The sequence below is a fragment of the Crocodylus porosus genome, unplaced genomic scaffold (genome assembly GCF_001723895.1).
Source record: "Crocodylus porosus isolate Cpor-Errol unplaced genomic scaffold, CroPor_comp1, whole genome shotgun sequence".
NCBI lineage: Eukaryota > Metazoa > Chordata > Crocodylia > Crocodylidae > Crocodylus > Crocodylus porosus.
The window spans coordinates 1,223,720-1,248,007 of NW_017728953.1; the positions used below are offsets into that span (position 1 = coordinate 1,223,720).

At 59.5% G+C, this 24,288-nt stretch overlaps 1 protein-coding gene and 1 long non-coding RNA gene across 2 annotated transcripts; one reads left to right on the plus strand and one right to left on the minus strand.

Annotated features, from left to right (window-relative positions):
* Positions 1-403: 403 nt before the first annotated feature.
* LOC109324450 (twist-related protein 2-like) lies at positions 404-13,947 on the minus strand. Its single transcript, XM_019556453.1, has 2 exons — positions 13,203-13,947; positions 404-1,490 (listed from the first exon to the last, which is right to left on the minus strand). Exon 1 carries the CDS (start codon positions 13,697-13,699, stop codon positions 13,214-13,216), a length of 486 nt encoding a protein of 161 aa, XP_019411998.1. The 5' UTR covers positions 13,700-13,947; the 3' UTR covers positions 404-1,490; positions 13,203-13,213.
* Positions 2,187-21,062, plus strand: LOC109324451. Its single transcript, XR_002104934.1, has 3 exons — positions 2,187-4,462; positions 4,606-4,612; positions 21,052-21,062. It is a non-coding gene; the product is annotated as an uncharacterized LOC109324451 (long non-coding RNA).
* Positions 21,063-24,288: the final 3,226 nt, after the last annotated feature.

The following is a 24,288-nucleotide window of genomic DNA, read 5'->3' on the forward strand; positions in this document are numbered from 1 at the left end:
GGCTGTCCTCGGTGGTGGCAGAACAAGGAGCAATGGGCTCAAGTTGCAGCAAGGGAAGTTGAGGTTGGATATTAGGAAAAACCTCTCACTAGGAGGGTGGTGAAGCATTAGTTTGGGTTACCTAAAGAGGCGGTGGCATCTCCATCCTTGGGGGTTTTGAAGACCTGGGTAGACAAAAGCCTTGGCGGGGATGAGCTTGCTGGGGCTGGTCCTGCTTGGAGCAGGGGGGTGGACGCAACGTGGCCCCCTGAGCTCCCTTCCCACCCTTGTCTTCTGTGCTTCTGTGAGTTGCTCTCGTCTCCTGCAGCCGGCAGGGCTACGCGCTATACGAGGGTGCAGACGGCAGCCCACCACCCCCAAACGCCCCAACCCGCCGACCATGCACAGACCCATAGGTGCCGCATGTGGTACAAATCGCGACTTTATTGTAATGTGGGCTGGTCAGAAAGCAGAGTCCTTACAGCAAGAGAATAACAAGCGTTAGGCACGGAGGGGCCGAGGCCCCATGGGCAGGCACTTAGCGGGTGAGGTCTCCCGTGCTTCCTTTCGTATCTTGGGGCAATCCCAGAGTGTGGAGACCAGGGCGGTCGAGGGAGCTGTAGTCTCTCCTCTGCTCGCCGGCCCTTCTGCTTTCATGGCTGTGCACGTGGGCTTTCAAGGCAGCACCAAGGCAACGTACAAATAGTCTGTGAGTGTCCCAGGCTGACCCGAGGCAGTACGGCCCATGCAGTCTGTGCTGTCGCTCCCGGGAAGACCCTGTCCCAGGCCAGCTGCCCAAGAGCATCCTACTAAACACCTGGGTCATCCACCCAGGTCTCAAGGCAGCCTCAGGAAAGGCGGCAGGGAGCTGGGATGAAGTTCTTCTCCATGCGACTTCCAGCAGGGTTTATCCATGCCAGGGCATCAATCCAGCTGCTTTCCATGGCACCCAGCACCCAACAAAATGGGCTGAGGTTGCTCTCACCTCACCAAGTGAGACCCGCTGCCTGGCTGTGGAAAGCAAGTCCGGCCTGGCTGCAGGGAGAGCTCAGCTGAGCACGACTTAACAGAGACACAGGCCTGCTTTTGCATTATCCAGTCCTGCGGAGACGCCCCTGGGCTCCACCTTCAGAAGGCCGAGGCCTTGAGATCCCCCGCAGGCGAATACCCTGACTTGCAAAGCAAAAGCAAGCCCCGATATACAAGGTTTGAACTGGTTACTTTGACCAGCTCCTCCAAAATAAATTATCTTTCAGAGAGTTTTATACAGTCTCCAGGTGAGCAAAGGGGTCCGTGCCTGGCTGGGGAGCCCGCGTCCTCAGGGGGTCTTTGTCAAAGGACGAGGCACTGGGGGCTTCTTCGTTGTGCCAGGAGGGAGGCCTTGATCCTTAGGGGAGCCGACTTGGTTCGCAGGCACTGGGCACGAATGGGATGGCTGGCTTTTTGGCTGGCTTATAGGCTATGGTTGGGGTTGAGGCTGAAGTCTGGATCCTCCCTCCTCACGGGAACACCTGGGGGGAGAGAGGCAGAGTCAGAGCACAGCCAGGCACCTCCCTGCGCCCCAGACCACGTCGCTGCCCCAGGGGGGATGGACCTCAGGGGCAGGGCTGGACACACGCACGCAGCCAGTGACCTCTGGCCACAAGCACGTGCACTCAGACCCAGCTGCTGAGCGTGTAACTGCCCTGTCCTAGCTCAGACCCTAGGTGTTGGGGTTCAGGGGGCAAATGGGGGTGGGAATGCAGGTGGGGAGGACTAGCAGCATGTCCTTATATTCATCTGTCCATCCCCATACCCCATCCATCCATTTTTATATGTCCCTTTCCTTCCTTGGGGGCAGTCACACACGGTTGCAGAAAGCGGAGGTTGGAAAGGGGAGTGACTGGGTCCGAGCAGGGTTTTTCCCCCCCCGTTCCCTTGCAGCCTCCAGCATTTCAGGCCTGGGAAGGTCTGATTCAGAGGCCATGCCCTGAGCTTATCAGCAAGATACCCCAAATGTGGCAGGCCACACCACCGACCCCTCAGGAAGGTAGGGCTAGGACCCCAGCTGGCTCGAGCCAGGCAGCGAGAGCTGTCTTTGCTGCAGGAGCATGAGGCCGTGTTTCCCCTACAATGCCGGTGAGTCCCTGCAAGGTGAGGCCACATCTGGAAGCTCCCCTGCACGGCTGCTCCGGGCTGGCCACCGAGCCTGGAGCCACAGCTCAGCCCCTGTTGCTACAGCACGTGGGCCGTGCACAGCCTGGGGCCGCTCCGGGGGGAGCACCTCTACCTGCCTGATGCTCGGGACCAGAGGGGTGAGCTCTCCTTTCTTGCAGGATGGGGACAAGTTGGAAAGACTCCAGTGGAGAGCAACCCAAATGATTAAAGGCCGGGAAACAGGACAGAGGAGGAAAGGCTGGAAGAGCTAGGGGTGTTTAGTCTGGAGAGGAGAAGGCGGAGGGCAGGGCGGATGTGAGCACAGTGTGCAAAGCATCTGCAGGATGAGCATGGGGAAGGGATTTTCACTGTGGCCACAGGGGACAGGACTAGAAGCAGCGGCCTCCAGGAGGGGCAACGGAGGCTGGAGATGAGGAGGAACTCGTTGGCTCGGAGCGGGGGGTCGAGCGCTGGACCAGGCTGCCCAGAGACCTCGGCACTTTCCAAGAGCAGGCTGGACCCCGAGGTCCGTGGTGATCCTGCCTTGAGCAGGAGCTGGGCTAGACGTGGCACGACTTCCCTATGGTGCTCTGAATCCCACATCCGCTCAAAGGGCCCTACTCCGTCACTCCAGATGTGGCAGGGACCGGGCTAGAGGTTCCCAGGCAGGCCTTCCCTTGCCTGGCTCCCCTTCATACCCGTAACACCCAGCTACAGACTCGGGGCCCGTTGCAGGAGCCCATGGGTGCCTGGAAGATGGGCCAGTCTGCTCCCACTCAGGGACTGACCCCTCCGCACAGCCGTGTCCCCCCAGCCCCCCTCCATCGCCCGGAGCGGAGCAGCTCTGGGACGTGGGAGCGCAGCCACTGGGTGTCAGCCTTCGCCAGCTGGCTGCGCTGACGGGGCCGTGCCGGCAAAGCCAGCCTGCCTTTCCAGCCCTGCTGATCTGATCCAGCCCTGGGTCCGATCCAGGAGCAGCCGACGTCCCCGAGGGCTGGGACGTGGCCTTGTGGGGCTCAAGCGCCAGGCAAGCAGAAAGGCTGGGCAGTGGGCACTCCAGCCTCCCCAACCCCTCCGGCACCAGCTGGATGAGTATCCACAGGCTGGCTCCATGCACACAGGTAGACTCCCACGTCCCGGCCCACCCCCGTGCACTGAATGCAACCTGCGGTCCCGTCCCGAGGGTTGGCCTGGCTCCACGCACGGGATCGAGCCATGGAGCGAACCCGCGCACCAGCACGGGGCCGTGTCCTCCGGCCCATCCGTGAGGTCTGGGCATTTGGCAGCACTGGCTGAGCTCGGTGAATGACTGCCACCACGGCTCCCTGTTTCCAGACCCAGAGGGAGCTCTGTGGGCAGGAGGACACAGCTCCCGCAGGCCAGATTTGGCCCCCAGGCTTGAGGTGGAGCACCACCGTCCTCAACCCTCCCGTATCCAACCTCCTCTCGGGAAGCCCCAGTGCAGGGGATCCCCTGGCTCACCCGGGCAGCTTCTCCCACTGATCTTCTCAGAAGGCATCCCGAGCCTGTCGTCCCCTTGCTTCATGCCTGCCCCTCTGCAAGGAGGGAGACCAGCTCCTTCCCTCTTACCCAGCCCCCCTGTCCCTCTTCATCTCCCCTTCTCCCAGCTGAGCCCCCCCGCACCCTGCTCTGTTCCAGCTGCTCTTCTGGATCCCCTCCAGCTGCTCCACACCCTCCACGTAGAGTCAGGAGGGACCCGCCGTCCTCTGGCTGCTGCACGGAGCTGCCGGCAACCGCAGCACTGTGCCACGCCGTGCCCTGGGCGGGTGCAATGGGGAAGGGACCCCAGGCTCATTGCTTTGCTGTGAGAGCCACCTTTTAGTGAGCAATGGGGGAATCCATCCCTTTGCACGCCCCACCCTGAAGCACCCGGCCTGGCCCTATGGTGTCCGCCCGCCCCAGCTGCGAGGTGGGCAAGGTGCCCTTTCCTCTTCTCACCGCACCTCCTAGCCCTTCATGCTACCCTGGGGGGAGACAAAGTTGGGGCACCGCAGCATGGAGCCAGCCACGGGGAGGGGTTTGGCCCCCTGGCAAGGCAGGTCCCTTGCAGAAGAGCTCCAGGCACATTTCCACTCAGCCCTGGCATCTGCATCCGAGGGGGCCGAGACCAGTGCCCACACAGGCCAATGTGCTCGGGATAGACCTGCAAGTGGCAGGAGAAGGCAGGAGCTGTGGCCCCCCGAATGCTGCGGTTTGTGTGTGTGTGTGGGGGGCTCATTAGGCAGCACTTTCTGGGGAAAAGGCCAGTTTCAGCCCAGCCCCAAGCACCCTGCGCCTGCTACGGTGACAGTCCATGACCAAGGCGTAAAGTTGGGAGAAACACTGTGTCCACCGGCTATTCAGGAGCAAAAACAAGCCAGGCACAGGGAGATGTACTGCTTGCCTCCAGTGCAAAAGCAGAGCACGCAAGCTCCCTTCGCTGCGGTACTGAGGGAGGTGATCCCAATTTTAGCCCTGGCAGCTAGTGAGGAACTGAGTCTCCCTACATGTGTGTTTGCAGGATGCGACAGAACAGTCAGGCCTCCTGATGGTCCTTTTAGGTGTCACAGCCCAAATGTAGCTCATTTTAGAAACCATGAAGGTTGGAAGGGACCTCAGGAGGTGACATTGAGTCCAACCCCCTGCTCCAAGCCCCAACTACATCATCCCAGCCAAGGCTTTGTCTTAAAAACCTCCAAGGATGGAGACTCCACCACCTCCCTGGGGAGCCCACTGCAGTCCCTCACCGCCCTCCTAGAGAGAAAGTTTCTCCTAACATCCATCCTCAACTTCCCTTGCTGCAGCTTGAGCCCACTGCTCCTTGTCCTGCCATCTGCCCCCACTGAGGACAGTCCAGCTCTGCTCTCTTTGCAACCCCCCTGCAGGGGCCGCGTCTACACAAGAAGCTTAATGCGCAGTAGCTCATTAGTGCGGTGCAGTAACATCTCGGGGCACAAACCATGACACGATGCTACTGCACAGTAGTAACGAGCTCTTGCACCAGGAAGCCGTGCAGGGACACTACTGCGACTGCGCAGTCATTTAGTGCTCGGTTATGCAAGTCCTACATGACCGCATGGTAACAACGGCGCAGTCAGCATCTCATGTAGACGTGGCCAGGGAGTTGAAGGCTGCTGTTCGATCCCCCCTCGGTCTTCCCTTGTTCAGACTAAATAAACCCAGTTCCTTCAGCCTTGCCTCACAAGTCATGTGTTACAGCCCCCGAACCATATTCGTTACCGATTCTCCAATTTGTCCGCACCTTTTCTGGCCCATAAATGGACACAGGACTCCAGATGTGGCCTTTCCAGTCCTGAACAGAAAGGGAAGAATCACTGCCTTCGATCTGCTGGCACCGCTCCTACCCATGCAGCCCAATCCTAATCCTTTTAGGAAGAAACCACCGTTCCATTAACACAAGAAACAGCCGCACCCTTATGGGAAGAATCGTACCTCCAGGCACAATTGCAAACACTATCGTGTGGAAAGAGGTCAGCCTCCGTGGTCTGCAGCTTGCGAGCTCTAGTCTTTGTGCAGAAGAAAGTCTGCTGGAAATGCAAGCCCATCGGATCCCAGTCTAGAGCTCCAGTCTATCAAGAAGGAGAGGAAAAGCTCCCACTGAAAACAAATTGGAAACTGGAGCCGATGTTTTGCGGGGCGAAGAGAAAAGTGAAACCTCCTGCAAGACTCACAGACTTGGTTAAAGAACTGAAGAGAAATGAGAACCTCTCCTCCGATAATGGGTTTTCGCAGTTATTGGGAAGACACAGCAATAGAAGCTATAACTTAGAAAGGCTCCCCAGCAGGAGAGTGAGGACGTTGGGAATTGGGAGACGGTCCCTGGAGTTAGGAAGCAGTTAGGTCAGTTAAAGCCAGACAAAGGGTCTGCAGAAGTTGCCAACTGCTCCACAAGTAAAGTTTGGTGTTGAATTCCTACTCTCATGTGCTTGGGTTTATTGAACCTTGCAATCACTGCACACTGGGCATGTACGGACAGTCCCAACAGCCTGTTGGACGTGCCGCGGGGGGGGCAGCGGTGCATCTGGCTCTCCTTAGGGGATCTGGCCCAGTGGGGTGGATCGGGGGGAAGGGGCCCTGCATGTCTCCTTCTTCTTTCGTCTTCCCTTTTATAGGAAGCAAAGACATGAAAAGTGAAAAACTGCGATGGCATCTCCTTTGCTTCCCGCCGGGTCCCAGGTGCCTTCGCCCGACATCCAGCAAGGAAACCCCAACGTGTTTCAAAGGCATTCCTCTCGCTTTAAATAAATGCAGCTGAGATCCTGAGGGCCCGCGACCAGCAGACACTTTAATGATGGCTAGGGCAGGGCGATGTAACCCTATCTCCATTTTAACGTTAACTAATCCTGACATGCTCAGTGTTTTAGTGCCCAAAGGAGCCCCAGCCTCCAGGACTGGCTTAGCAGTAAGCGCTGCACACGGTGGTATTGGGATAGAAGTGGTCACTGGAGCTATTGGGACCAGGGAAGGAGCTTAACGAGCTGAGCCCTGGTAGATCCACATTTCCAATCCCCGGCACTGGGGAACAGAGCAGCTGGGGTTAGAAGATGCTCGGAAAAAGCAGGAGCAGCGGGGTCCCCCTGCTGAGCGGGGCGGTAATTCAGGGGTCTCCTAAAGAGATCCTGCTTCTTTCTGCCACGGCGGGGATGCTCGTTGTGTCTTGGACCCTCGCTGATTCTCCCCGTGACATCGCAGCACTGTTCTCCTCCCCCAGGATGCTGGCACGGCCACCACGCCAGATGTCTGTGGTTGCACCCAGCTTCCACTGTGAGACCCCCGGGCTTGCGAACAGCGGGAGTGAACCATGTCCAGGCCTACACAGCAAAAGCCGTGGCCACGAGACCTCCCCGCGGCCGATGCAACCCCCTGCCTGCTGTTCTGGGCACAGGGCAACCCCCTTCCCTCTTCCCCGCAGCCACATGTGGGTATCCGCACCCTCAGAGCTACACGTGTAGTGGGTCCCCATGCACGGAATGGCTCACAGCAGGAAAACGTGGGCCCACATGGACCAGCAACACCGCACATGAGAGGGCAGAGCCAGGAGCCCTTGCACTGTCATGTACACCCTGTGGCTGGGCCTGACTGGAGAGCCACAGGACTGGAGAGAGGCATGCACACACGACACACACACAGATGCACGCAGAAACACACACACATGTATGTATGCACAGACACACAAGCACGCAGCTGCATGTCAACACAGATATGCACGCAGATGCATGCGAATGTACATGTGCACACAAAGGCACAACATGCACGCACGCACAGACACATGCACACACAGACATGCAGATGCATGTGACACACGCAAATGCACAGATGCCTGCAGACACACGTGCACACACACACGGCCATGTGCCCTGACACATGCACAGATACATGCAGACACACACGCGTATGAAGTATGCATGCACAGATGAACAGGTACACACACATAGGGGCACACACAGATGCATGTGCACAGACGCATGCACACACACAGATGTATGCGTGCACACAGATACACACACACACACACAGATGCATGCCAACACACAGACGCATGTCCACACACATGCACAGATGCATGCAGACACACATGCACGCAGACACAGGCATGCACACAGATGCATGCATGTCCCCACATACGCGCAGAGCAGCCCAGCAGCAGCTCCCCACCTCTGCCCCCCACAACACCCAGGCTATGCTGAGCTCCCCGTCTCACCTCTCACTCACTCTGAAAAACTGATGCAAGGACAAATGACTCATCCCAGCCCCTCGCTTCCGCGTGCTCTGGGCCAGAGTCCTTGGTTGCTTATTTATAACCCATCAAAGGAGCCAGAAGCAGAACAAGGGGGCAAAGGGTGATGTCCAGGGGTCTGGAGGCAGATCCCCTCCCCTGGGGCTCCAGCCAGTGGGTGATTCTCACAGGGCAGCTCCAAGGGACCACACAGGACTGCACTGAGCAGCGCCTGGAGCTGGCAGCCTGCCCTCCAGGCTCCGGGAATCCCCCCTTCTTCCATGCTCCGATGCTTCCCCCAGGCCCCCGCACAGGAGGACTTCACAGACGACTCCCCAGGGCCCAAAGGCTGGAGGCAGCTCTGGGACGGTCCTGCAGCAAAGACGCAAGGTGGCAAATGCCCGCAGCCCAGCACACCTAGAGCTGCAGCCTTAAACCACATACGTGTACAAGTGCCCCTGGTGCCTGGGCTTGCCTGGCACTGCAGAGCCTGAGACTCGGAGCTGAACATCCCAACAGGGGGTAACGAGCACCCTGGATGCCCTGGGTGGGGGGTGCCAGCACTTACCTCCTCAGCTAGGGGTCTCCGTGCTGGGGCAGTGGGGCTCCCAGGGGCCAGGCCTGTACCCCGCTCTCAGCACCAGTGCAAACAGGCTGCAGAGGTGCGGCCGGAGAAGCAGAACCCTCCACCGCGGGCACAGCTTTGGGGCAAGGGCATTTCTCAGAGGGCAGGGAGAGGTGATGAGCAGACTGCTAAGCCAGGGCTGGGGTCTGTGGGACATTGAAGGGAGCCAAAAAGCCCTGGCTTCACCCCACAGGCTGCTGGAGAGAGGGCAGGCCTCTCAGCTAGCCCTGAGCACCTGGAAACCCTGGCGGGAACCCCCAGAGCTGCCTGCTGGTCTCAGCGGGACGTGCCCACCCGCCACAGCGCTGAGAGGAAACCTGCTCATTGCCCAAGATCTGGAGCTGGACCCTCCGCTTTGCACAGCAGCCTTCCCCCCCTCCAACAGGCCATCTGCCCTCACTGGGAGCAGGGGTGGGCAAGAGGCCACGTCTACCCTGATTTACAGTGGTCACCCCCGAATCACCACGCTGGCTGCCACGTGCCATCTGGCTCGGCTACCTACCCACTGCCTTCCCGGCCTGGTTTCGTGGTCACGGGCCGTGCCCGTGGGGAATCTCTTTGCCAGGCTCTAGCCCCCAACGCATCCCTTCCCCTTCTGCGGATGGAGGGGGAAGCATGCCCTCGCCCGTTGCTGGCTGATACTTTAACATGGTGCAAAAAGACAGATTTAAAAACGACAAGGGGAAGAAATAAGCAGCCGCCAGACCCGACCTCATCCCAACCCCGAAGGGCTACTGTCCCTAGGAGGCACGTTTCAGCACCCGCGGAGGCCTTTGCATGTCCTGAACTAGCCGAAGCGGTGGAAGAGCCCAGGAGCTCTCCTGCTGCAGCCTCACCTCCTCCCGCGAGGGACCCCGGCCTGTGTTTTAATGGGCTCAAAATGATCCTTCCTTCCCCCTCGAACGCATGAGCACGGCAGACTTCAAACGGGACTCTTCTCGCCCGGGAGGCCTCCATCTCTCCTTCCCCCGATTACGTCTCCTGTTTAACAAGGGCATAGCCGCATTCAGCAGCCTTTGATATTTTATAGGCACAGTTCCAGGAGAGACCAGTCTGCTTGCAGACCCAGTGGTCATTAGCTGCTTTGCATTATAAAATTACAGCTCCACAGCAAGCACTGGTTTTGTTAGCTCGCTGGGGAGATAAGGCCAACTGGCTTTTGCTGTGGGCTCTTTCTCCTTTTGTCCTGTGCTTCAGAGGCTCCCCTATCCTTATCGCCCGCCCTAACTGGCCTCCTGCAGACACGTCCAGTACGAAGAATATACCCTCAAGCAGCCCCGGCTGCCAGCTAGAGTCCTACATCAGGACTATTACCCACACTGATAGATAGCTCCAAGCTTACTGGGCTAGAGGCACTTAAAACCTCTTGTAAATGGGAAGGCCTTTAGCTCATCTGCATATCACGGGAAGGAAATGCCTGCCAAGCACAACCTGGCTGAAATCAATATGCCTGCCTATGGACACGGCATCGCACAGCCTGGCACGCGTGCCTCCAGCCTGGCAAACTGATGGGCAAGTGGAGGCACGAGGCCGTGGTCCCAGGTGCCACCGTCCCCCTCCGCACCATGAGATAGGTTGGAGAGAAAAAGGGCAGCAGGATTCTCCAGCAAAAAGCTTTCACGCGTCTGATGAAGCAAAGTCTGGTTCATGAAAGCTTGGGCTCTCTCTAGATCTATAAAAGGAGCAGATCTCCCCTGCCTTCTGCTCGACTTCAGGCTTATATGGTGAACTACCGCTTGCTGCTCAAGCAAACGCTACCAACGAGTTTAAAAGGCAGTGCGGGTGCATGTGTGCACACGTACGTGTGCCTGTGTGTGCCTATGTGCAGGGATTGGGCTCAGGGCAGCGGGCAGCCGCAAGTCCCCTTGTAGCTGCTATGTGAATGAGCATGAGACCCCGGCTGTTGCGGTGATGGCTCCTGGCATGACACGCTGTCCTTGATTTCAAAGCAATGGCAATGGTTAGGCACACTGCCTCACCCTACAGATCAGCAGTGGTGTCTCCAGAGCGGCCTTTGGTCCCAGGGCGAAGAGGGGATGGCAGGGAAAGGCACCGGGCTGTGGGCCGTACTGCCAGGCAGGGACTGGTTACCAGGAGGAGGTGCCAGGATGGCAAAGTGGAGCATGCCACAACCTCTGTAGCCAGCTGACGCGTCCTTGGACAGCGAAGACTGCAACTTATGTGAGCAACAGGATCACACGCAGGCGCCTAAATCCCCTCAGATGCTCAAGAGGCAGAGCCAGAGTGGGTCGTTTAAGTCTGGGATGGATTCAGCAAAAGCATCCCTATATTCACAGCCTGCCACACATTTAGGGAGCCCTGAATACCCGGAGGGGTCTAGACGGTGCATCACTGTGGCATTACAGGCCAGAGGGTGAGCGCTGGGCTGGGGTTTGCTTACGACTCTCATAGCTTTCATGCATTGAAACTTTTGGTCCTTCAACAGCACGGTCGGACTGGAAGGGACCTCCTGGAGGTCACTGCGGCCAACCGCCCATCAGAGGCAGGATCAACTCTATCCAAACCATCGTACGCAAATCCGTGGTCCAGCTGAGCTATAAAATGACCCAGTCCACCCTGATACAACCACAGGACACCTAACTAGTTCCCTCCCGGGGGAGCGGGTTGGAAGGGTAAGGGCAGCTCAAGGTCTTTGTCACCGGCGACTTATATTATCGGGGGCGGAAAAGATGGTTTTCCCACCTGAAAGTGCTGGGTCAGCTTCCACCTCAGTGCCTAAACCCCTTGGCAAGCCAGTCCCTAAACCCCACAGCCAGGAGCTGCTTTGGGGTAAAGAGAAGGCAGCAGGCCCAGGGGTAGCTGGCCGTGATGAGCCGTGGGCTTGATGCACCGGAGAGGTTTGTTCCCTGCTGTCCGGAGCGACTGGCATTTGTGGCCAGCCGGTTTGCTGCAGTCTGAAGTGGGGGTGGGAAAAATCAAGTCTCTAGTCCCTGCCCCCTTTGCTCAGAGCCTTCCCAGGGGCTGTGGGGCCTGGCCGAGGCAGAGGGGAGTTAGGCGCCTGCCTTTCCCGGCTGACCGTGCAGGCCGAGGCTCACGGGACTACGTCGGCCCAGCTCTGGCGGAGCCATCTTGTGCTTCCACCGCGTCCTTATGCGCGTTGCTGCCCGCTTGCCCCTACCCTGCAGCCGGGCACACACGCGTGGCGGGGCTGGCATCCTGATGTGCATTAAGGAAAGCACGTAGCTTCATCTCGAAACAGGACAAGTGATGCCCCAAATCCTGCCCCTTGCCCCTGCGGGCGCCTGGCTCTGATATCGAGGCTGCCAGCTTACCCTGAGCTGACTCCGCGGACTAAACGCTGTAACGAAGGGAGGGCGCAGCCCCGGAGGAAGGCGCTCGAGTGAGCTGGGCTGCGGGGATCAGGTCCTAATCCCTCTGCCCAGAACTCAAAGCACCCAAACAGGAGAAGAGGCCCCTAAATTGCCGCCGGGTCTGAATGGTGCTGGAGGGTGCGGGGCGGGGAAGTGCTGCTAACAAGGAGGCCAACTCCAAGCGAGCATCCAGCGGCACCTGAGCCAGAGACGTGGCCGTATGGAGTTAGGCAAAGGGCCCACCATAACCAGAGCTGCTGGAGGGGCTGTCACCAGGCCAGGCAGGGCCAGGCAGCCTCCTGTGCTCGGGCTTTAGCTAGCGAGGAGGTCGGGACTCTCCCCAGCACCCCTCCAGGGTTTGGGGCTAGCTAGGGCCTTCCTACGCCGGCTCTTGCTTCCCTGTCCCAGTCCAGGGGCATGGAGTTGCCAGCAGCTCCCAGCTGCCATGGGGTCTATACGCAACGGGTGAGGATGGCGAGGGCTTTCCCCTTCCTTTTATAAGTCTGTGGATGGGAGCTGGAAAGCACGGAGGGGCCGCGCCTGGAGGGCATTTGCTTGGGGTGAGACGGTCGGTATTCACGGGGGAAGCGGGGCTTGCGAGGCTTTCGTTGGGAGAGACGGGAGAAGAGCTCCCAGGCTCCACGCGCCTCCCCCCGGCCTGCTGGGAAGCCCTGCAGCCCAAGTCAGACAATCACCTCGATCTGTCAAGGACCGGGACTCTGTGCAGGGTGCCCAGCAGAGAGGAGGCAAGACCGACCCTTGCCAGTCCTGCTTCTCTCCTGCCCGCAAGACCACCGCGGATACCGCGGGGCTAGCACGGGGGGCCCGGCTCGTGGTCTTGCCGCCTTCCTGGAGCGCGCTGGGCCCGTTATATCGCTGCTGGGAGAGGTGGGGGCACTGCAGCCTGCCCCCATTGCACAGTGCTTGGGGAGACGCCGGCGACCCCATGACTTGAGTTGGGTCCCCCCCCCGCCATGTTACATCACGAGCGACATGAGAATCGGGCTCCGTTTGCAGCGAGAACGGCCCCGGCAGCTGGATGTAGCCCATGGGCCTGATCCTGGCCTGGTTTAACACCGCCGCTGAGCTTAGCCGGCGCCCTGACGGACATCGCCACCCTGAGGTCCGTGACGAGGGGCGCTCACATCCCGACACCTTTACTCTCCCCCTTTCCCCGGCCAGCCCCGTTGCCTCCTCTCGGCTGGATCCATCCCCGCAGGCCTCCCGCTAGGGAAGGGACGCCACTACCTGGCCCGAGCGCCACCCCTTGCATGCGGCTGTGCATTTGATGCTCCCTGAAGAAGCGATGAATGCCCTCCCCGCCGTCCCCCCCACCAGGCACCCACCCGGCGCCGGAGAGAGCCAGGCAGTGCCCGCGCCTGGCAATACTCACCCCGGGGCGGCTCAGTGGGAGGCTGACATGGACCAGGCCCCCTCCATCCTCCAGACGGAGAAGGCATAGCTGAGGCGCTCGTGGGCCAGGTAGTTGCAGCTGGCGATCTTGTGGTCCAGCTCGTCGCTCTGCAGCACCTGGTAGAGGAAGTCGATGTAGCGGGCGGCCAGCTTGAGGGTCTGGATCTTGCTGAGCTTGTCGGAGGGCAGCGTGGGGATGATCTTGCGCAGCTCGGCGAAGGCGTCGTTGAGGGACTGGGTGCGCTGCCTCTCCCGCACGTTGGCGATGACCCGCTGGGTGTGCGCGTCCTCGAAGGACGGCGGCACGGGGCTGCGCTTGCTGCGCTTGCCCTGGGGCGACGGGGCGCCGCGCTCCTCCACCGCCTGGCTCAGCTGCCCCCGCTTACGGAGGCCTTTCTTGGGCGGCCGCTCGCCCTCCTCCTCGCTGCTGGCCGCGCTGCCTTCGGGGGACTCCGGGCACATGCTCTCCTCTTTCATCTCGCCCTGGCCGCTCTCACCTGGTGGGCGACGGAGGCCCGGGCCTCGCAGGACCTCACCGGCTCGCCACCACCGCTGGGCATCGGGCGAGACCTCCAGGCCCCGCCGGCTCCGGGCGCGCCGTGTCCCCCGTGCCGAGCGTCTTCCGGAGCCTCCCCAAACTTCAAGGATCTGGGTCCGTTGTGCCTTTGGGCGACGGAGAGGAGGGACGTTCGGATAAACTCGGTGGATATCTTTTGCTGATAGGGCAGGGAGGGCCGGGGGAGGGGCCGGGCGCAGACCAATGCAGCCGTGCACGGTAAATGCAAACATCAGAGGAGCTTATGGGTTCCAGATTTCCTCCTTCCCTCCCCCACCAGCACACCCCAAGCCCTTAGGCACAGATGCTCCTGCCTGCCGCCCGGACGTCGGGGGCAGCTCCCTGGGCTCCGGGGGGAAGGAGCGCCTCGGCGCCCCCGGCCCCGCGCCAGGCGGGCACCGACCTTCGCCCGCCCGGCTCGCGTCCGAGTCTCTCACCTGCAACGGATGGGCCTGGAAGCATTGGCTGCCTCCGGCAGGGAGGCCCGCTCTCCAAGTCCAAGGGTGGATGCGGTGGCTTCAGGAGAACGCCCAGTCTCCCAGGGCAGCCATCAGGCCTATCCCTCCTTGGAAGGACACGCTAGCAAAAGAGAGGATCAAGCCCAAGAGCTGTGAGGATGCATTCGGGCCTGTGGATGTCTGCAGCCCGGGGACGTGCTGCTGGCCAAGGGCATCGCAGGTACCTGCGTCTCACCTGCACCAGGTGTAGGGCGGGTGACTCCAGCCGGCCTCCGGGCTCCTGTGCTCGTAGCGGGACCCGCCGGGCACTTCTACCAGGACTTTATACTCCTCTCTCCCCCGGGGTGCATGTCACCTAGAGAAGAGACCTGCAGAGGTCATGTCTAGGCCACCCCCCTGCCCAATGCGGGATCAGCCTTGTCCAAACCACCCCAGGCCCATCCGTCGTCTGATCTCTTAGCAAAATGACTGTCACAACACGAGACACCGCACCCAAACCTGCCCCCGGGAAAACAAGGGGGACTGCAGTGTCCTGCTTCTAGAAAAGGGTGTTATTAATATATACTCCAGAGATCCCCGGTACAGGCCATGCCCCTGCTACAGAGAAAGGCCAGTCCCTATGATCCGGACTGATGTGCCCGTGCAGAGGGTCCTTCACTAGTAGAAGGAGGGGGAGATTTGCACCTTCTAGACTAGCCGAAGTAGATAGGAGATATAGGTGGTACCAGCTTTCACAGCCTGAAGCTCACACATTGCTAACTCACCTCCATGCAACCCAGCTGGTAACGGCCTTACCCACCCGTCCCCCCCGAGGAAGCCCATTGGGACCCGGGGGGAAGTTGGCGCTAGGCTGGCGCTCAGCTACCGGGAGAGAAGGGAGCTGGTCATCGCCAGTGCCCCAAGGTCAGTGTCCCAAAGGCAAGGCCCAGGGTTTCTAGGGGGTCACTTGGTGCAGTGAAGCCTGGAGCCAAGGCCCTCAAAGCTCTGGTTGGAATCAATGAGCCCAAGTGGATTAGGAGCAGTAGTGATCCAGCCAGGGGCACACTCAGCTCAGTGTGAGGCGCACTAGAGCCATGGGGGCACATTTGGAGCTGCCTCGGGGGTGCAAAGCAGGTGTTTGCAATGCCCGCGGGCCGGCTGGAAGCCACATGTTTCAGGGGGGAGTCACCTGCATGGACCCGACATTGCAGCGGCATCTCACGGCAGCGTGGGCACATGCCCCCTGCGAGGCGGGTACCCGGAGTACTGCGTGTCCCGGGGCGGCCTGCCATGGAGGGAGACATTGCGGCGCCGGCAGGCTGGGATGCCCATGCAGGGCATGGACAGCGGGGGCCCTGTCCTGCAGCGGGGAGACCTTTGTGCAGCTCCTGGGTGTCATGCTGATGGGCAGAGCCCCACATGGGCACGGGCACTGCTGGGTTGGGCACCACGGCGCATCTTGCTGATCTCTGCTCCCCTGTCAATGGCAGCAGAGTGGGGCCCCGGCCCCAGCCCCTCCTGGGGAGAGGAGGAGGCTGTCCCCAGCCTTGTGGCTCTGCTGTCCCGGGACTTTCCCAGCAGGAGTCTCGTGTCCTTTTCCCTTGGTCGGTCTGTGCTTTTCCTCGGCTTCCCTCCTTGCTTCGGGACACGCAGGAGACCCCCCGGCCCCCCACGCCCCAGCACCAGTGATACGTGACCCCGTGGCTGGACCCTGTGGTTGTTGCTCAAGGGCTCCATGAGGAGGCACATTTGTGGTGCCGACGTCCTGCGAACCCCTCCGAAATGTCTCTCGCTGGGACCTCGGGGCAGCAGCTTCGCATCCCTCCCCCACCGTGCCCAAGGGCTGGGAACACGCACACTCGGATGTCGGCTGGCTTGTCCCAGATATGCACGCACCCCGTGAGGGCAGCTGGCAGCAGGCGGGTGTTGGGACAGGTAGGTCCCCGGTCCCCGATGGTCCCACTGTGCTCAGACCTGTAGTACACCTGTTGGAGCACACCAGTTTTCACACGTACATAAAGAATGAGATCGGGTGTTAATACTGCCCATGAAGACCCCTGGGGCTGGACTCAGACCAGAGGCCTTGTCCCTGCTACCCACCCCTCTGAGGACAGCTCGAACCCTGGAAATCTTTCCGCTGCAGACTTATCAGACCTGCCTAGCTCGGAGGGTCACAATGACATTACCAAGGCCTCAGTCTCTGAGAGGCAGAGCCCTTAACCATGGGGGTTTTAACCCCAAGGCCTGGAAAGACCCTGCCCAAGATGCTGCAAGGTACAGAACCGCTTTGCGAATAGCTTCTTGCTCTCAGGTAGAGTCACGGGAAAGCCGTGGAGGTAATGCCCAGTCCCGAGAAGGATTGTCCCCTTCCAAACCATCCCGATGTGCCCTTGCCTGACCTGTTCCTAAAACCCCGAGGTGCATTGCCCAAGGACACCAAGAGGACCTCAAGGTACAAGGGCCATCAGCAGCCTGCGTGGTTGTTAAATGTGCTTGAGAAATCCAAGAAAGAGGGCACCAGTCCCTTCCTTTAAAGATAACCCCCCTGTACCCCCCATGCCAATCTGTACCAGGGGGTAAAGATCCTTCCTGACCAAAATACAGCAACTGGTGTGACCCCAAGTAGATAGCAGGACCCTGCAGCCCATCCCAAACAAAATCCCTGGCCTTGGCTGCAGCCAACACCGAGAAAGGCAGCAAAGAAACCCTGACGCTGGTAGCAACAGGAAGGGGGACATATGCCTTCCCAGCCCCATATGGCAACCGGCAACACCCAGAAACCTGGGAAAACCAAGCATCCTCTGCTTTGTTCTGCAACGTAGGGACAGCGAACTCCCTGCTGCTTTTTTGTTCATCCTTTCCCCGCCAAAAACCTATGCTGACCCCTTTCAATCATCCTTTATAACTAAGCAGGGTGGAGAGCTCTGCTTCACCTTCCTCCTCTCTCCTGAAAAGCGAGGCGCTCGCTCATCCCCTTGTAGACCCATGGGCCGGAGCTGGGATGTACCGGGCTGCAGCTTTCCTGCAAGGTGAACCAGCAGGTTGTGAAAGGGAAATCAGATGTCACCAAGCTTTGGGGACAGGTAGATACGCTGGAGGGTCGGGCTAGGGTTCAGGGAGAGTGCAACACATTAGAGGATTGGGTCAAAGGGTTCAGCAAGGACAAGTGCAAAGTCCTGCACTTAGGATGGGGCAATCCCCTGCACCGGTGCAGGCTGGGGGCTGGCTGGGCAGCAGCTCTGCAGAAAAGGACCTGGGTGTGACAGGGGACAAGAAGCTGAATAGGAGCCAAGAAGGCTAATGGCATCCTGGGCTGCATTGGTAGGAGCGGTGGCAGCAGATCAAGGGCAGCGATTCTTCCCCTCTATTCAGCACAGAGGAGGCCACATCTGGAGTCCAGTTTGGGGCCCCCCACTACAGAAAGGATGTGGACAAGTTGGAGAGAGTCCAGGAGGGCAACGAAAATGGTTTGGGGGTTGCGGGACATGACTTGTGAGGAGCCTTCAACTCCCTGCAGGGGGGTTGCAAAGAGGACGGAGCCGGACCGTTCTAAGCAGGACCAGATGCCAGAACAAGGAGCAATGGGCTCCAGTTGCAGCAAGGGAAGTTGAGGTTGGATATTAGGGGAAGCTTTCTCACGAAGAGGGCGGTGAAGCGCTGGAACAGGCTCCCCAGAGAGGTGGTGGAGTCTCCATCCTTGGAGGCTTTTAAGACAAAGCCTTGGCTGGGATGATGTAGTTGGGGCTGGTCCTGCTTGGAGCAGGGGGCTGGACTAGTTGGGACCTCCCAAGGCCCCGTCCAACCCTCAAGTTCTCCGAGTCTCTGATTCTCTCCCGCAAGGCAAGCAGTGTCCGTACGCATCCAAGGAGAATGCCGCAGGACACTTGCAGACCCCAGGCCCGGATCCAGCCCAAGAAGAGGTCGTCTCTAGCTGCCCCCCAAGCTGGGATGGTGGCTTGGGACCTGGTGACTGGGGCATGAGCTGCTAACTGGTTGCTGACCTCTGTCCCCAGGGCAGGGGCAGGAGGATGGGCAGGTGACAGAGCCCATGCTCAGCGCTCAGGGATTTCTCCTGTGCGAGCCCTGGAGCTTCCTTGCAATCACTGCCTCCCTGATGCAAAAAGCAGCCGGCCTGTGGCCTCTGCAAAGGCGGCATGGTCCGGGCACAGCTCTACCACGTCACCGCGGGCTCGTCCCTCTGTCAGCTGCAGGCCTCCCTTCCCGCGTGGCGAAGCAGGGCAATGGGGGGTCCCATGCATGGCAAGCACTAGAGGACGGCAGTCACCAAATCGGAGGGTGTTTGAACCCCCCCGTGACAGGGCCAGAGCTCCCCTCCATTTCATCCTGCGTGAAAAAGGCAAGCGGACGTCCATAAATCGCAAGCATGAAAGGCGGCCAGGAATAGCCGCTGAAGCAGCTTTGGTTTCACAGGTTTTTCTAGTTATCTCCGAGCTGGAGTGGAACCATGTGTGGTGCGAATAAAAATGCAAAGCATCCGCTGTAGCGTGCTGTTGCTGTGGCGACTGCGGGGAATATGGGCGCGGGGAGGGGGTGCACGGAGAGCCCCGGCTGCAAAAAAAGAAAACGGGGGTGGGGGGCACGCCGGAGCCTTTGATGTGCCCGCCGGCGGCTTTGATGGATGGCCTCGCCAGTCGTTTCTTTGTCAAAATGACATAATGTTCTTGGAACTTGCTGAACTCTTTAAGAACTAAAAGATGTTCCAGCAGGCTCCCCTTCCCCCTGCCCGCCCCGGGGGAGAGGAAAAGGGAACCGAGGGGTGGGCGGCCAGGGGCAGGGACTCACCCCGGCTCCCGCCTGGTGCAGGGGCAGCTGGAGCTCTGCGGGTCCGATGGCAGCTAGGGGAAGCGTTCAGCTGTGCAAGCAGATGTGCCCAGGGAAGGGGCTCCCAGCTTGAAGGCAGACGGTGCCCAGATGCCAGCCCGGCCTTTGGGCTGCAGGATGCAACAGCCCCGGCTCCTTTTCCTTCCCTGGAGTTTTCTTCCTCCGTGTGAAAGTTGTGTTTTTTTCCTGTTTCCCCCCCATCTGGGCTCAGAGGAATGGGCGCCATGTCCTGGTGCTCGCTGCCAAGAAGCTCCCGGCTCTCCACGCACGCCTCCCAGCTCCTTCCCTGGAAGCACGCGATCCAGCACGGCCGCAGACGCCGGGGCCAGCCGATCGCCCTCACCCACTGCGGCTGGGGGCTCCTGGCTTTGCAGTGAGGCCTCCATAGCCTGCAAGGCTCTGCGCGGGCCTTGTGCCTTCCCGTGATCTACCCAGCACCAGGGAAGGCCACCTTGAGTTATAGGTGACTGGTAGGGAGGGTATGGGGGGGGCATGTGCCCCACCTGACAGAGCTGTCCCCACCGCCAATGTTGCTGGTGGCTTCTGCGGTTGCTCACCAGCCCCGTCCCTGATGCCGACGCCAGCTTCTGCAGGTGTCCCCACAAGACCCAAGAGGCACCAGTCGGCCATGCCGTGAGCTGCATTCAGCAGTGGCGAAGGCTCGTTAGCTTTAGTAATGTGCCATCTCTTACAAACGCAGCCCACTCGGATGTCTGCGCCCCCTTGCAGCTGGATCCCCAAGAGCTGTACATGCCCCACGCTTTAGCCCCAGGTGTGTTGCATATGACATGAGACATGACTGGGACATGTACAGCCACGTAACGCAGTCGCTGCTGGGTGGGGGAGCAACCCCACCAGTGGTGACGGAGGTAGCTCACAGGGTCCAAGGTCTGGCCATAACATGCGTGCCAAGAGCAAAGGCAGTTCTTGGGTGGACGGGAGCACTCAGGGGTGCTCCCCAACCAGCTCTGGGTGCTTTGATTTTATCTGGAGAAGTCCAAGAGAAGCCAAAGCAAGTTCCTTCAAACTATACACCAGTATACTGGATATTAGCAGTCAGGAAATGCGAGCAAGAGTAGCTACACACAGCAAAGACTACCCAGACCTCTGCGCTGCCCGGTGGAGAGCTCCTGGGGTCCTCAGACTCCATCCTCATGGTATGAAGCAAGCTGCACACTCCTAATGTCTTGGTGTGGAGGAGTTTGATACAGTTCAGGTTCAAACTTCCCGCATTCCCACCCGTTTCCCTTGAGGGAACCATTTCTTGGCCAGTGGAGTGTAGAGCAGGGAAACTGAGTCACGACCTAACGCCGGTTGTTTTTTTCCTGGGGTCTCCCTATTAGCCTTGGGTGTGAGGCTGGTCTGTGCATCGCGACCGCCTTGAACCTGTCCCTTCCCATGTGCTAATCCTTGCGATTCAGCCTGACTCCTCTTGGAACCAGTCCACTCTGCATGGGATCATGCGGGGTGGGGAGGAGGGATCCCGGGCCCCACTCCAGGCTGCCCGGCCTCCGCTATCCCACGGGCATCTTTAACCGCTCGGCTGCAGTGTCCCATGGCCAAGGGCCCAAACTCACCCCTGCAGGGTGAGGGAATGGGGGCACCCAGCGCAGGACCCCATTGCATAGCAGAGGTCTCCGGGTTTCCACGTCTCTGGGTTTCCACTCCTGGAAAGAGTCAGGGCAGCTCCCTCCTCTGGGGACTATTTGATGTCCGCTGTAACGCGGCGAAGCCGCTGGGGTCTGTGGGTCGCCCGCAGTTGGTGGCCGTGTAGTCAATGTCCTCCGGGTCCCACGTGGGGGCTCGGAAACGGTCCAATGTTGCACCCCCGACTGGGCAGGTCCTGGCTGGTCGTCCTCGTCGTCGCATGACGGCATCCGGCGTTGGCGACCAGCACCACAGTGACATCAGTTAAAACAGTCTGGATCAGAGGTTTTCCCTCCTCTGGGGACCGCCTGTGAGAGAAGACTGGTGCAACAGCAACGAATCCACAGGAAAGGCCCCAGGTCCCGGAGGGAACAAAGCTGACACCCCTTGCTCCCTTCCCCATCTCTCGGGCATTTCCTCTGGGCTAAGGCGGGCAAGTCCCCTGCTAGCCGGTCCCCAGCATGGTCCAAAGATGCCTGCCTGGGTCCTGAGGTCCGGAGCTGAACATGCCATGCTGTTCACATGTCCCCTTTTTGATGTGAGACTATTCCCCGCCGTCAGAAGAGAGCTCCTTCCCTCCATCACCCACTCGTGCCCTCACTTCCAGTTTACAGACAAAGAGAAGAGGCCGGTGCGGGAGAAAGCAGACCCACGTGGGCTATCGCATCGCTGCCTCCCAGGCCGAAGGACTCAGCAGTGAGCTGCTCGCTGGGCCGGCTGTCTCGCCCCACTGTCCCGGGACACGGCAAGCTCTCCCCTGCACCTCTGCCCTTCTTCCCTGCACCGCTTTGTCCAGGGGCGGGGGCATTTTGGCATCAGCCACAGGCTTTCTCTCCACTTCTTGCAGCCCTCCGCACCCCAGATTTGTGTCTGGAGGGGGGTGTGGACACCATGGGGCTGCGGTGTCACACAGCTAAGTCGATGGATGCTTGCAATACTTGGGTATAACACCCAATCGGGGCTGGGGCAACCGGGAGCCAAAGCGCCGTGGTTTCCTGGCACTGCAGTTCGCTCGAGACTTGAGCCGAGGTCAGTGACTCAGAGGCAGCAATAGCCGAGTTCCTGGCAGTCGTGGCCGAGGCGTTGGGAAACGGGCTCCCATCGCGGCCGGCAGAAGCCTAGTGAATCCCATGCCGAGTCATCGGCTGCCAGGGAACGACATAGCAAATGCCCTTGCCCCCGTATGCTCTGCAAGGTCAAGGGCAGGGGACCCCGGGGCAGACATCCCGTGCAAACTCTGCCCTGCAGGCCTGGGGACAGTCATGGCCTCTCTGCGGACCCAGCTCCCTGCACTGCCAGGAACACCGGAAAGAAACCTAAGCAGGCCAGGTTCGTAGGGTAGATGTGATATCTTTTGTTCGATCGACTATATAGTTGGGGAAAAAATGTTCTTTGCAAGCTTTTGGGCACACACCGGCTTCTTGAGGCATAGAGAGAGTGTGAAGAAGGTGGTTTATGGCATAGAGAGAGTGTGAAGAAGGGAGTTTGTGCCCGAAAGCAGGCAAGAACATTTTTTCCAACTTTTTAGTTGGTCTAATAAAAGATATCACAGCTACCCAAAAAACCTGGTCTGCCTGTGTCCTTAGACCAGCCCAGCTACAACCAACAATCCCAGAAATAATCCTAGGGACCTGGGGCTGGAAGGGACCCCCGGAGCTCACATCTAGTCCAACCCCCTGCCCGAGGCAGGATCAGCCCTGGGCAAACCAGCCCAGACAAACCCAGTGTCCACTTTCTTAGCAAAACCACCATTGCTCCGACACGACGCAAGACATCACCCCTGAACCTGCCAAAGGGAAAGCGGGGGGGCCGTGGCCACCAGTGTCCTGCTTCTAGAAGAGGTTGCTCAAGAGATCCCATGCTACAGAGGAAGGCAAACCTTTCCCATCCAGTCTCTACCGATTTGACCGGGGGTAAAATTCCCTCCTGATCTTGGATCCGGCATCGGTCTGAGCCTGCGTGGAGAGGCAAGACCCACTAGCCGGGACCCTCTGGGTTTGGTCCTAGCAGGAACACTGGAATAGCCTTGTCACCATCCCCAGGCTGGACTGCAACCAGCACCCAATGGCTCTAAGGGATGCTTAAAACCTCTGACATAAATAGCAGGAAGGGGAAGGGGACAACCAGCAAAGCCCAGAAGCCTGGGAAATCTCCGTAGCAGAGCATGGGTATTGCTAGTAGACTGCAGGCAAAGCAGAATGTGCAAGCTCCCCTCCATCCGTCCATCCACCCACCTCTCTGTCTGTCCATCCTTCCACCCATCCATTAGCCTACCCATTCATCTGTCTGTCTGTACTTCCATCTGTCCACCCACCCACTGCCCATCTATCCATCCAGTCTTGCCTCCATCCATCCATCCATCATCCGGACACCTCCTGAAGGTAGAGCACTGTAGCTGGACATTTCTGCCCAACCCCTCACTGGTGCCAGCTCTCCATCGTGCCTCTCAGCCAGAGGCCTGGGGTGCTACCTGGCCTCCGGTCCCCCATGTCACCTTGCCCTTCCCCTCTGCTCAAGGACCCCTGTTCTTCCCACTCAATGCCCCTGCCGGGACCCTCTATACAGACCGGGTCTCCCTGAGGTGACGTAGCAGCATCCGCTTGCAAAGAGGTATCTCTCTGGCTCTCCTTCCCGGACACGCACTGCTGAGCCCTGCTGTGGGCTGGATCCTGCTGGTTCCAGGCACACCACAGAGCAGTTACTCACTCCAGCATCCCATTGACATCAGCAGGTCCCTAGCGTGAGGCAGAGGCTTACTCAGCCTCCTTGCTTGGTTTCTGCTCAGCCATTACTCATTCAACCCATCCAGCCCCATCCCCACAACGGCCTGGGAAGTTGGCCCAGGGAGGGGTGAGCACACAGGGTCCATCTCCTCATCCCTGCCTGCAGCTGACTGCATTAGGGTGAACCCATCCACACATGACCCTGAAGCATAGCAGCCTGGATGGAGGTTGATGTGCGTTAAAGGAGCCTGCTGCAGTAGTCCTGGATTGGGGCACATCCTACAGCAGTAACCCGTATTTAGTTGTCCTTGTCCTCAGTAGTGTCCCCAGTTTGTAGGGGCTACTATGTTACGTGGTGGCCCTGGCCCATGCTTTCAACAGGACACATAGGTCTAGAGCTGTAACCCACAGCATAGGGGATGGGTGTTGGTGGAAGAGCTCCCACATCATCGGATCCTAGAGCCGTGGGGCTGGAAGGGGGCTGCATATCTCCCTTTGAATCCAACCCCCTGCTTGAGGCAGGATCAGCCCTGTTCAAACCATCCCGGACAAACCATCATCTAAACTCTTCCTAAAACCACCATCCACCCTGACGCAGCCCCAGACGTCACAGCCGACCCTGCCCCAGGGAAAGCAGGGAGACTGCGACTGCCAGCGTCCTGCTGCTGTAGAAGATTGTTAATATATACTCCAGAGGTCCCAGGCAGAGGCCATGCCCCTGCTACAGAGGAAAGCAACCCCCACATGAAGTCCATGCCAGTCTGACCATGGGATAAAATTCCTTCCTGACCTCAAATATGGCTATTGGTTTGGCCCTGAGTGGAGGGGCAAGACCCAACCTCCAGCTTTGCTCCCAGCAGA

Excerpts from the sequence above, each read along its gene's own strand:
- LOC109324450 (XM_019556453.1), bottom strand. The coding sequence starts at position 13,699 with ATGAAAGAGGAGAGCATGTGCCCGGAGTCCCCCGAAGGCAGCGCGGCC.